The 10,491-nt window shown below is 48.5% G+C and overlaps 1 protein-coding gene across 1 annotated transcript in view; it reads left to right on the forward strand.

Annotated features, from left to right (window-relative positions):
• The window catches only part of LOC311240421 (protein sidekick-2-like), a gene marked incomplete at both ends in the record, with an annotated part of 152,898 nt that overhangs the window by 132,779 nt on the left and 9,628 nt on the right, over positions 1 to 10,491 (forward strand). The window contains 1 exon segment of the mRNA XM_084329006.1: positions 2,369 to 2,513. Coding sequence (XP_084185132.1) covers positions 2,369 to 2,513 — 145 coding nt within the window.

Below are 10,491 nucleotides of genomic sequence, written 5' to 3' on the forward strand. Positions count from 1 at the left end.
TGTAGATTTATAATATTTTAACTTAAAACTATGCTACCTTTGCGTATAATCATTAATATTATATTCCAAAAATGTATATTGGAAAGACGGGGATTCGAACCCCGGTCGCCGGGTTGCCAGGATTGAGCACTACCGCTGAGCCACTGTGCCAGATGGGATAAATTCATTGTTTATACATTAATGAACGAGAGACCCGTGTTTAGAATATTCTTTGTTTTGAAGGAAGTTTTATCTCTTTATCCTCATTCATTAATGTGACGTCAACGGCTCATTCAATTTCTCAAATCCGTCAAACAGCGCATCTCATCAGACATCTTAATCCCAGTTACAATTAAAATAACCACATAATGTGTACATCGCACGAGCGAGCGCCACGGTATATATAACGTGCATTATTTAGGACAAAGTGAATTTAGTATCAGCATTTTGGGTCTATTTTACATTTCAAAAGCCCCCTCTGGAAGAATGGAGCACAAAAACGTAATTCAGAATGGTATAATGCAGATCGTAGACTGTGAGAATAATTTCAGGAAACGGGCTGTCACTTCTTTGCGGGGGCGTGGCGATGGTTCAGGCTAACTTGAACTTAAACTCTGCTTTCGACCAGGCTCAAACTTTTGGATCTGTTGTCATGGTGATTTGGAAAATCCAGGTACGGGGAACCGGAAAGTCCGGCTAACTCAGTTATCCAGTTAAAGTTATCCGGCTAACTCAGTTATCCAGGTACGGGGAACGGGGCCCAGAGCTGCTCACCGTATCTCTATAACACCAGAGCTGCTCACCATATCTCTATAACACCAGAGCTGCTCACCATAGCTCTATAACACCAGAGCTGCTCACCATATCTCTATAACACCAGAGCTGCTCACCATATCTCTATAACACCAGAGCTGCTCACCATATCTCTATAACACCAGAGCTGCTCACCATATCTCTATAACACTAGAGCTGCTCACCATATCTCTATAACACCAGAGCTGCTCACCATATCTCTATAACACCAGAGCTGCTCACCATATCTCTATAACACCAGAGCTGCTCACCATATCTCTATAACACTAGAGCTGCTCACCATATCTCTATAACACCAGAGCTGCTCACCATATCTCTATAATAACACCAGAGCTGCTCACCATATCTCTATAATAACACCAGAGCTGCTCACCATATCTCTATAATAACACCAGAGCTGCTCACCATATCTCTATAATAACACCAGAGCTGCTCACCATATCTCTATAACACCAGAGCTGCTCACCGTATCTCTATAACACCAGAGCTGCTCACCATATCTCTATAACACCAGAGCTGCTCACCATATCTCTATAACACCAGAGCTGCTCACCATATCTCTATAACACCAGAGCTGCTCACCATATCTCTATAACACCATGGCTGCTCACCATATCTCTATAACACCATGGCTGCTCACCATATCTCTATAACACCAGAGCTGCTCACCGTATCTCTATAACACCAGAGCTGCTCACCATATCTCTATAACACCAGAGCTGCTCACCACATCTCTATAATAACACCAGAGCTGCTCACCATATCTCTATAATAACACCAGAGCTGCTCACCATATATCTCAAGATGTTCCCCGTGTTAACGCTTCCTTCGGTCAAACCTCCTTCCAATGTGCTGCTCCCAGCAGTTGGAACGAAATGCAAAAGACTTTGAAAATGGACAAATTGACACACCTGCAACTGTCGCCCAGCCTTTTAACTAGGGTTGGGCACTGAGAACCGGTTCTAATAGGAACCGGTTCCTAACTTCCTAAAACTTATTTTTTTTTACTTTGTTAATTAATACCCTAATTACAGTACAGCAACCAAATTAAACTGTATCAAGTCAACTGACAATGTGAATAGTATGAAAACAATTTAAGATTAAAAAAAAAAAAAAAAAAAATCTCCTGTGAAATAAGCTGTGACCTGTTTTGACCTGCACCTCGAAGAATCGGAATCGAGAATCGTTTAGAACAGGAATCGAAATGGAGAATCGGAATCGGAACCGGAATCGTTCAAATCCAAACGATGCCCAACCCAGACTTTTAACTGTAATTGGTCTGTTCTGCTTCATGTATTACACACCTTGTAATTGTATCTGATTGTTTGTTTGATGTGTGTTTTAAGTATCTCCCTTACCTCTGCGATGTCTGTCTCTACTCTCTTTACTATTTTATTCTATTCTTTTGTCCCTTCGAGAGGTCCTTTTGTCCTCGCCGTCGTTGTAACTATAAGAATTTGTTCTCAATCGACCCGCCTGGTTAAATAAAGGTTCCAATAAAGATCAAATGTCCGCTCTAAAGCTCAAGTCTTGAAAACTAACCGCCTCACAGTGTGCCCCTCTTACCCGTATCTAGGCAACCACTCCAACTGCACGGCGCTGCCGCTCACCCACGGGGAGATGGTGCGTCTGGACGAGGGCCGCTTCCCCGCCCTGGAGCTCAACAACCGACGCCTGTCCGTCAAGAACTCCTTCTGCCGCAAGAACGGCATCTACACGCGGTCAGTGACCTGCCACACGCCACCAATCACCGTCATGCTGTATGTGAGACACGCCACCAATCACTGTCATGCTGTATGTGAGACACGCCACCAATCACCGTCATGCTGTATGTGACACACGCCACCAATCACCGTCATGCTGTATGTGAGACACGCCACCAATCACTGTCATGCTGTATGTGAGACACGCCACTAATCACTGTCATGCTGTACATATCGATACTACAACACTGTACATATATCTGGTTATCACTACACTCAGTAGTACTCATTTATATTTTGTATACCCAGTTTAATCAATAACCAATTAATCTACCACTAGTATCGGGTATCGGCGCCAAAACACTTGATGAAAGCCACACATACCAAATGAGTATGAGCATAAAATAATTGTCTATTATTTACTGATTAATATGTTTCTAACATTCTGCTCCAACCAAACATCCTATATGTCTGAGCTTGAGGCCTCAAGGCCTTGAGTTCTCTGTGTGCCTGGTGTCCGACGTACACATGCCATAATTCTCAGCGTTAGCTTAAAGGTGCTGTAAGTGGTGTTTTGTTGTTAAGATATGTGTTAAATAGCTCTACATTCCTGCAGTAAACAGAAAATAAATTGTTTTGGTACAGTATCTCGTTCCCACTTTATCCAATCAGGAGAGAGAACCCTAGATATTTCTACTTATTTCAAGAAATCTTGCCAAGCCAGATTTTATGGTAGATTGTTTTACTTGTTTCAAGCACATATTGGCTTAAAACTAGTTTTTATCTAGTGGAGTTCTCTCTCCTAATTGGATAAAGTGGGAACGAGAGAATGTATTTTGTGTTTACTGCAGAGCGGAGGGACTGGGTTACTGACCAGACACTCTACATCAGTGACGGCTGTCAGAGTGTGTAGAGCTATTATTTATTAAAAATAAACACTTCACACACTGCACCTTTTAATTAAAAAGTGTGCAGAGAAAGGTACAGATAACAGACAGAGGTGCCAGCAGCGCATAGTGAGTCTTTGTTCAATGGAATGATGAGTTAGAAGAAACATTCCTAAAAAGTGATACCAAATGTTCTAGTTAAATCCAGTTCCAACCCCAAGGTCTCAGCACCTGATTACGTCATCCGGAGAAACCATATTTGGAAGCTAACTCTCATTGGTGGATTCCCTGCATGTGGTTGTATTACAAACAGTGGGGACATTTAAGTATCATTGGTTGGTTGCAGATCCACCTGCTGGTGAGTCATAGACAGTTTAAAACCATTAAGTGCAGGATATGATATGCTGCTCCTGCTTGTGGATTGACTGAATTACTGCTGGACATCCCGCTCACTGACGTATGTCTGTTCCTCCTTTTTGCTGCAGCAACGCTGTATAACATTTGGATTATTTTATGAGATCAGATTCGGATTCAGATTATTTGATGAATTCTAATAAAACTCTAAAATAAGATTATAATAACACCTTCTTAAATTTAGTACTTTCTCTTGGACAATCACTTCTTTCAGATACTTTTTCTGTAATTACAGGACATTAATAGTTATATTATATGTTACAATAGATGGGCAATAAACACTTAGAATCTGAATATATACTAAGAGTAAGTAATGTAAAGTAAACACAGGTGCAGTATACTGTACATAAGGCACCCTAACTGGCGTGGTATAATGTCATACGTCATACGTTGTAGTCCATGCAGGTTAGGTGGTTAACCCTTTCACTGTCACACTACCAAACGGTTAACCCTTTCTCTGCGACAATACACAGAAGGTCCCTTTCACTGCCACACAACAGCAGGTTAACCCTTTCACTGCCACACTACAGAAGGTTAACCTTCTGTAGTGTGGCAGTGAAAGAGTCAGACAGTGATCAGACAGTCCCCCGGCTGCTGGCAGCGCTCCCTGCCCCACTGAGCCTGACGGCCGCCGGTACCAAGGACTGGACCGAGGCGGTTAGTGGTGTAAATCCATGTAACTATCTGTATGAAAACGATTTCTAGATTTTCCGCAGACTAAAGTGTCGGCGCCAGAAACGGTTAATATCAGGGGGCGCCCGAGTGGCGCACCGCATACAGCACTACGGTGCAACACGGCCGACCCGGGTTCGACTCCCGGACCCGGCGATCCTCCCCGGTCTATCTCCCATTCCTCCTCTCTCTCTCTCTCTCTCTCTCTACCGAACTGCCCGGTAGCAAAAATGAATAAAAACCTACAAAAAAATAACTTGTCCGAAAGGACAAGTAACATTTAAGAAACGGTTAATATCACGTACTCGGTATCCCCGGGTACTCAAAACAAAACAAAAGTACTCTTAACTCGGCACTCAGTCGGCGTCAGTGCTGCGCTCGACGTTCAAGTGATGCGCATTCTTTTCGTATTCACTTGAGTTCCCCGAACACGCAAACCACCTCATTAAGTTTGGAGCCGCGCGCTCTCTTCCGCTGAGCGTATGACTCCGGCGTGCGGGGCGGCAGGAATGCATAATGAAGTGTTGTTTGTTTCCGCGGTCCGGCGGGTCCTGTGAGAGCGGGCCAAGTGCGCGGGGGTCCTGCTGCTCTCAGACCAGCCTCCGTCCGCTCCGCTCATTGATATTCTTATGTGTCCGCGGAGAAACAATTTATATAAGAGGACGACACACACACACACACACACACACACACACACACACACACACACACACACACACACACAACGTTAGCGTCCACAAACCTCCTTTTGTCCGTCCGTCACGGCTCCGAGACAAAGGCTGCTTATTGGACGGAGCGGGCCGTCTTCTACGCCTGGCCCACGGCCCAGAACTTGTCTATAGTGCAGCGCATCGAGTGCGGTCTCGTCGGGTAGAGAGTACAAGTGTGTGTGTGCGTGTGTGTGTGTGTGTGTGTGTGTGTGTGTGTGTGTGTGTGTGTGTGTGTGTGTGTGTGCGTGTGTGTGTGTGAGAGAGAGTAAAGGCCTCTGCATGCTACAGAAACTTCAAAGCAACTTCAACACAACGTCGACAAAGCAACGGTGTTGCAGACACATTACCTTTATGCTTCTGCAAAATCAACGCGCAGCCTATGATGCAACAAAATGTACCCCGGATGTGCGGCTCGAGCGCGCCCAGCCCGCCTGAATACTTTGGGCAGCCGAAGGTGCGCGCACTCTAGCAATTACAAACGGATTTCCCTTCTCAACCATACATCGTTAGTATAATAATAGCCCTGTTTATGTTTGTTTTCGCTTGTGTTCTTGTATATAGTGTAATATAGTTATATCGCCACATCAACCCAGTCCATCCCCATTGTTTCCCCAATCTCCTTCCACGGATTCATCGTCATAATGCTATCCTTGTAGTCTTTAGACCCGCTATTATATAAATGTTTGTACTTTCGGACCTCCTCTGCAATACGTTCCTGCATTTGATTCATTTTAAACAAACAATTAAACAAGTGTAATGAAACAATACACTAGCTATCGAGCTCCTGTCAGAAAGTTTTCTTTTGGTCTCGAGCTCCTGTCAGAAAGTTTTCTTTTGGTCTCGAGCCAGGAAAACACTAGAAGTGACAGACAGCCCCGCCCCCATTCACTACCAACCAATCACTGCTACGCAATACCAACGCAACGGGTCTTTAGATTAGATTTTGGAGACAGGTACGCAACGTCCTCGCAACACAGTCTACAAGACTGTCTGCAACAAGCGCGCTGAAATCGCGCCGATGTTGTGTTGAAGTTGCTTTGAATTTGCTGTAGCATGTAGAGGCCTTAAGGCCCTGTCCACACGAACGCTGGGTTTAATGTAACCGTGATTGTATGTGCGCAGTTGCACTGTTCGGCCACACACAACCGGGGATTTGCTACACTGCAACCGCGGTCTTTGAAACCGGTGGCCAGGGTGGAGTTGTGCGGTTTTGCAGTTGCGTGTGGGCATAGCAACCGAGGTTATTCCCAGTGTTTACAGCAGAGCTGTCGCAATTATTCCCCATGTTCACGGCAGACCGCGGGGTAGAGAGATTAGAGCAGAGCCAACTACACCAGTGTTTACAGCAGAGTTGTCCCAAGTAGCGTTATATGAAAATGATTGTAACAAACTTTTGTTCAAAACGTATCGTCTGTGTTGAAGAGTGTTGTGATCGACTGATGTCTGTTGACGCTCAGAGTAAACATGTAGCTGCAGCTAAACTAAACTCATGTGTTGTCAAGTTATTGTTATAAGGAACCCAGTCCAGACTGCATCCCCTTAACAATTGTTTGTATTGAGCCGTATTGTATTGTACCCATTCTGCAATGTGTTAAATAACGTTTGCATCCATTCATTATACTAGCGTTAACGTTACATTATTACGTTAGCATTTAAGCTATATACTATACATAGAGAATGCCATTGACATTAGCATGTAGCTAACAACACCGGAGATCTTTTTTGTGAGACTAAACTATCCGCTCTTGGTGGTAAATTGTGTTGCTGATGGTTTTGTTTCATCAACAAAATGAGAGGCAGAACACAGTGAATGTATCCGTTTGTTTATTGCAGTTTCTTTCTTTGCTGAAAATATATGTTCCGTTGGCAAAATGATCAATAGGGTCCAGCTGTGCTTCTAAACAGGAAGTTTACTTCTTCTTCTTCAGTAAATTAATGGCAGATCGCGACCCAACAGGAAGTTTAGTGAGCGTTCAGTCTTTTCTGATTGGTTGAAATGGCCTTCATGTCTGAACAACATCGCCGCCTACTGCTTTGGCATTGTATTACATTGTACTAAATGTATCGGTTGCTGGGTTCCAGCTCTGCCCCGTGAGTACGCAGTTATACACGGTTGTCCACCTGTGTTCACCGTGTGGACGGAGTTTTATTTTTTCAAACTTCGGTCATATTAAATCCAAACTCTCGTGTGGACAGGGCCTAAGAGAGAGAGAGAGTAAGAGAGAGAGATAGTGAGAGACATTTACATTTTACATTTAGTCATTTAGCTGACACTTTTATCCAAAGCGACTTACAAGTTCTGTACGACAAGTCATCAGGAAGGGTACAACTCTATCAGCTGAGTAACAATGTTCATCAAAGTGTTGAGTGTTACAGTATAGGTTAGTTTATTAGGACAAGTGCATGACAGTAAGGTTAGTTTAGGATTAGATATATATATTCTTTTAATGGTTGAAGAAGTGCGTCTTTAGTCGACGGCGAAAGATTGGACGTGTTTCGGCTGTCCTAACTGGGGTGGGCAGTTCATTCCACCATTGTGGGGCAAGGACTGAGAAAAGGCTTCTCCTTGATGACCCTCCCGGAGCTTGGATAGGAGTGGCTCTGAGGCGGCCAGAAGATGCAGAGCGTAGGGGTCTTGAGGGTGTGTAGTTAGAGACCATTGACCGGAGGTAGGTGGGAGCGGTTCCCTTCGCCGCACGGTATGCCAGGTTGAGGGCCTTGAAGCGGATACGTGCAGCAATGGGGAGCCAGTGCAGGTCCCTAAGAAGTGGGGTGGGCCGCTGAGAGAGACAGTAAGAGAGAGAGAGAGTAAAAGAGACAGAGAGACAGAGGGAGAGTAAGAGAGACAGAGAGACAGAGAGAGAGAGAGAGAGAGAGAGAGAGAGAGAGAGAGAGAGAGAGAGAGAGAGAGAGAGAGAGAGAGAGCAAGAATGAGAGAGAGGGTAAGAATGAGAGAGAGCAAGAATGAGAGAGAGATAGAGAGTAAGAATGAGAGAGAGACACAGAGAGTGAGCGAGAGTGAGAGAGAGTAAGAATGTAAGAGAGAGAAATAATGTGAGAGAGAGAGTAAGAGAGAGAGAAAGAGAGAGAGAAAGAATGAGAGAGAGAGCAAGAATGAGAGAGCGAGTGAGGGAGAGAGAGAGAGACAGAGAGTAAGAGAGAGAGAGAGAATGACACACAAAGACAGAAAGTGAGAGAGAGACAGAGAGTGAGAGAGAGAGAGAGAGAGAGAGAGAGAGAGAGAGAGAGAGAGAGAGAGAGAGAGAGAGAGAGAGAGAGAGAGAGAGGAAATGTCCTCCAATCCATCAGGACTCTGTCGGCCCCCAGACTCTGTAGTAATGGTTTAGGTAAACAAACAGATAGCAGGTCTTCCACAAGGCCTGGGGAGCAAGCACCACTGGGGTCGGGGGTCAGGTCTTCCACAAGGCCTGGGGAGCCAGCACCACTGGGGTCGGGGGTCAGGTCTTCCACAAGGCCTGGGGAGCCAGCACCACTGGGGTCGGGGGTCAGGTCTTCCACAAGGCCTGGGGAGCCAGCACCACTGGGGTCGGGGGTCAGGTCTTCCACAAGGCCTGGGGAGCCAGCACCACTGGGGTCGGGGGTCAGGTCTTCCACAAGGCCTGGGGAGCCAGCACCACTGGGGTCGGAGGTCAGGTCTTCCACAAGGCCTGGGGAGCCAGCACCACTGGGGTCGGGGGTCAGGTCTTCCACAAGGCCTGGGGAGCCAGCACCACTGGGGTCAGGGGTCAGGTCTTCCACAAGGCCTGGGGAGCCAGCACCACTGGGGTCGGGGGTCAGGTCTTCCACAAGGCCTGGGGAGCCAGCACCACTGGGGTCAGGGGTCAGGTCTTCCACAAGGCCCGGGGAGCCAGCACCACTGGGGTCGGGGGTCAGGTCTTCCACAAGGCCTGGGGAGCCAGCACCACTGGGGTCAGGGGTCAGGTCTGCCACAAGGCCTGGGGAGCCAGCACCACTGGGGTCAGGGGTCAGGTCTTCCACAAGGCCTGGGGAGCCAGCACCACTGGGGTCGGGGGTCAGGTCTTCCACAAGGCCTGGGGAGCCAGCACCACTGGGGTCGGGGGTCAGGTCTTCCACAAGGCCTGGGGAGCCAGCACCACTGGGGTCAGGGGTCAGGTCTTCCACAAGGCCCGGGGAGCCAGCACCACTGGGGTCAGGGGTCAGGTCTGCCACAAGGCCTGGGGAGCCAGCACCACTGGGGTCAGGGGTCAGGTCTGCCACAAGGCCTGGGGAGCCAGCACCACTGGGGTCAGGGGTCAGGTCTTCCACAAGGCCTGGGGAGCCAGCACCACTGGGGTCGGGGGTCAGGTCTTCCACAAGGCCTGGGGAGCCAGCACCACTGGGGTCGGGGGTCAGGTCTTCCACAAGGCCTGGGGAGCCAGCACCACTGGGGTCGGGGGTCAGGTCTTCCACAAGGCCTGGGGAGCCAGCACCACTGGGGTCGGGGGTCAGGTCTTCCACAAGGCCTGGGGAGCCAGCACCACTGGGGTCGGGGGTCAGGTCTTCCACAAGGCCTGGGGAGCCAGCACCACTGGGGTCGGGGGTCAGGTCTTCCACAAGGCCTGGGGAGCCAGCACCACTGGGGTCAGGGGTCAGGTCTTCCACAAGGCCTGGGGAGCCAGCACCACTGGGGTCGGGGGTCAGGTCTTCCACAAGGCCTGGGGAGCCAGCACCACTGGGGTCGGGGGTCAGGTCTTCCACAAGGCCTGGGGAGCCAGCACCACTGGGGTCGGGGGTCAGGTCTGCCACAAGGCCTGGGGAGCCAGCACCACTGGGGTCGGGGGTCACGGGTGGAGTGGCTGGTTGTCCTCATGGCTGCTGGTGTCAGGAGGGAATGGAGGTTCAGAGTCTGCTTCCTGCTGCTGTGGAAATATGAGGGGCTGGTATTATTGCGAGTATAGCCATTACGGTGGAATGTTCAGCAAGGGTGGGTGGGTGGGGGGGGGGGGGGGTTTGCACTGGTTTCTTCCAGACCATGGAGGCCGATGAGGGGATCAAAGGGGGGCTGGGTTGTTGTTACTCCCTTTGAAGACCTCCAATCTGGTGGAGGAGTACGTTTTTGCTAATGAACTGTGGCCCTGTGAGGGGGGGGGGGAGGGGGGGGGGGGCTTTCCCCGGGGGGGGGATGAAAGGGTGAGGGAGGGAGGGAAAGAGGGAGGGAGGGAGGGAGGGAGGGAGGGAGGGAGAGAGAGGCAGGGAGGATAAGGAAGAGGGAGAGGCAGAAGACTCTCCGCTAAATAATTCAATATTCACTAGTAGCTTCGCTGAAATCCCCCCCCCCCCTCCCGACTCCCC

Source organism: Notolepis coatsorum, assembly GCF_963971535.1.
Source record: "Notolepis coatsorum genome assembly, chromosome: 14".
Taxonomy (NCBI): Eukaryota; Metazoa; Chordata; class Actinopteri; order Aulopiformes; family Paralepididae; genus Notolepis; species Notolepis coatsorum.